Source organism: Coccinella septempunctata, chromosome 1 (assembly GCF_907165205.1).
Source record: "Coccinella septempunctata chromosome 1, icCocSept1.1, whole genome shotgun sequence".
NCBI classification, from domain to species: Eukaryota; Metazoa; Arthropoda; class Insecta; order Coleoptera; family Coccinellidae; genus Coccinella; species Coccinella septempunctata.
The window spans coordinates 19,760,526-19,761,974 of NC_058189.1; the positions used below are offsets into that span (position 1 = coordinate 19,760,526).

General features: G+C 40.4%; 1 protein-coding gene across 1 annotated transcript; it reads left to right on the top strand.

Annotated features, from left to right (window-relative positions):
* The first annotated feature begins 394 nt into the window (after positions 1–394).
* LOC123308132 lies at positions 395–1,165 on the top strand. The gene has a single exon (XM_044890720.1). It carries the CDS (start codon positions 395–397, stop codon positions 1,163–1,165), a length of 771 nt encoding a protein of 256 aa, XP_044746655.1.
* Positions 1,166–1,449: the final 284 nt, after the last annotated feature.

The following is a 1,449-nucleotide window of genomic DNA, read 5'->3' on the forward strand; positions in this document are numbered from 1 at the left end:
TAAGATACCAATATCCGAAGAACAACAAGAATTCAGGCCTAATAGATCAACTGTGGACGCAATATTCATTGTTCGTCAGTTAGTGCAAAAGTCGATAGAGTTCAATAAACCCATGTCTGTCTGTTTTGTGGACTTCACCAAAGCATTTGATAGGATACGCCTAAGCGACGTAATAAGGAGTCTTGAGAAAAACAACATAGACTATAAGTACCAAAGAATCATTAAAGAAGTTTATACAGGAACCAGAACAAGAATTAAAACTAAGGAAGGACTCTCTGAAGTACTTCAAATCAATGCTGGTATTCGACAGGAAGACAGTCTCAGCCCAACTCTATTCAACATCATAATAGACCAAATTGTAGAGGATGTCAACAGAGTCAATGCAGGATACTGAATGGATGACCGATCCCTAAAGGTGTTGTTTTACGCAGACGATGGTGTTGTCGTAGCAGGAAATGAAGATGCCGTGCAATGTCTATTATATAAGATGAAAATATCCGCTGAAAAATTTAATATGAGCATTTCCATCAACAAGACACAATCAATGGTCATCTCTAAAAATCCTATTAGATGCAAATTGGCAGTCGATAGTGGAATAATACAGCAGGTATCAAGATTCAATTACCTGGAAACAAATATATCGTGTGAAAGAAACCTATTAGAAGAGGCACGAACACAATCGATAAAGGCATCGAGAGTCAGCGGCTATCTGAGAGATATAGTGTGGAGGAACAAAGCGATGAGTTCACAGAGCAAGACCAGAATCTACAAAACGTGTGTAAGACCTATTCTCACGTATGCCTCAGAAACTAGAGCTGAAACATCGAAAACAAAAAGCATAATGAGAACCACAGAGATGAAAATATTGCGAACCATCAAGGGAGTCACTCTAAGGGACCGAATAAGAAGTGACATAAGAGCAGAATTGGGCGTACAGGATGTGGTGAGATGGGTCAGGACACGAAAACGGTTCTCGAGGGATCTCGTAGAAAGAATACCAGAAGACAGATGGGCAAAGTGGGCTAAAAATCAGAAACCGAACAAACGCAGACCTGTAGGAAAACCACCAAAAAGGTGGTACGTACGAGAGCTGGAGTTCAGTATCGGAGGAAGATCCCAGAAGAGGGCCAAATGTACAGGATTGAACAGGACTTGGTCCTATTGAAAGAGGAAGAAGAAGAAGAAGGCTCTCTAACCATCATAATTTTTCTGCAACCTCCACAATTAATCTCTTCTCAATTCACCCGCTAGGTACTACGAAAATCAATGCGATATACAAATAGAATAATTTCCTGTAGCAGCCTGTATATCGTCGGTGACTATGTTTGTAAACACAGGGCCGCCGTCAGGACCGGGCACTCTGCCGGGGCGGCACATCAGAAAATCATGAAAAATTTTAATGTGTTTAAAAATTTTTAGCCTTGAAAAAGAAACAAGTCGTTTCAAAAC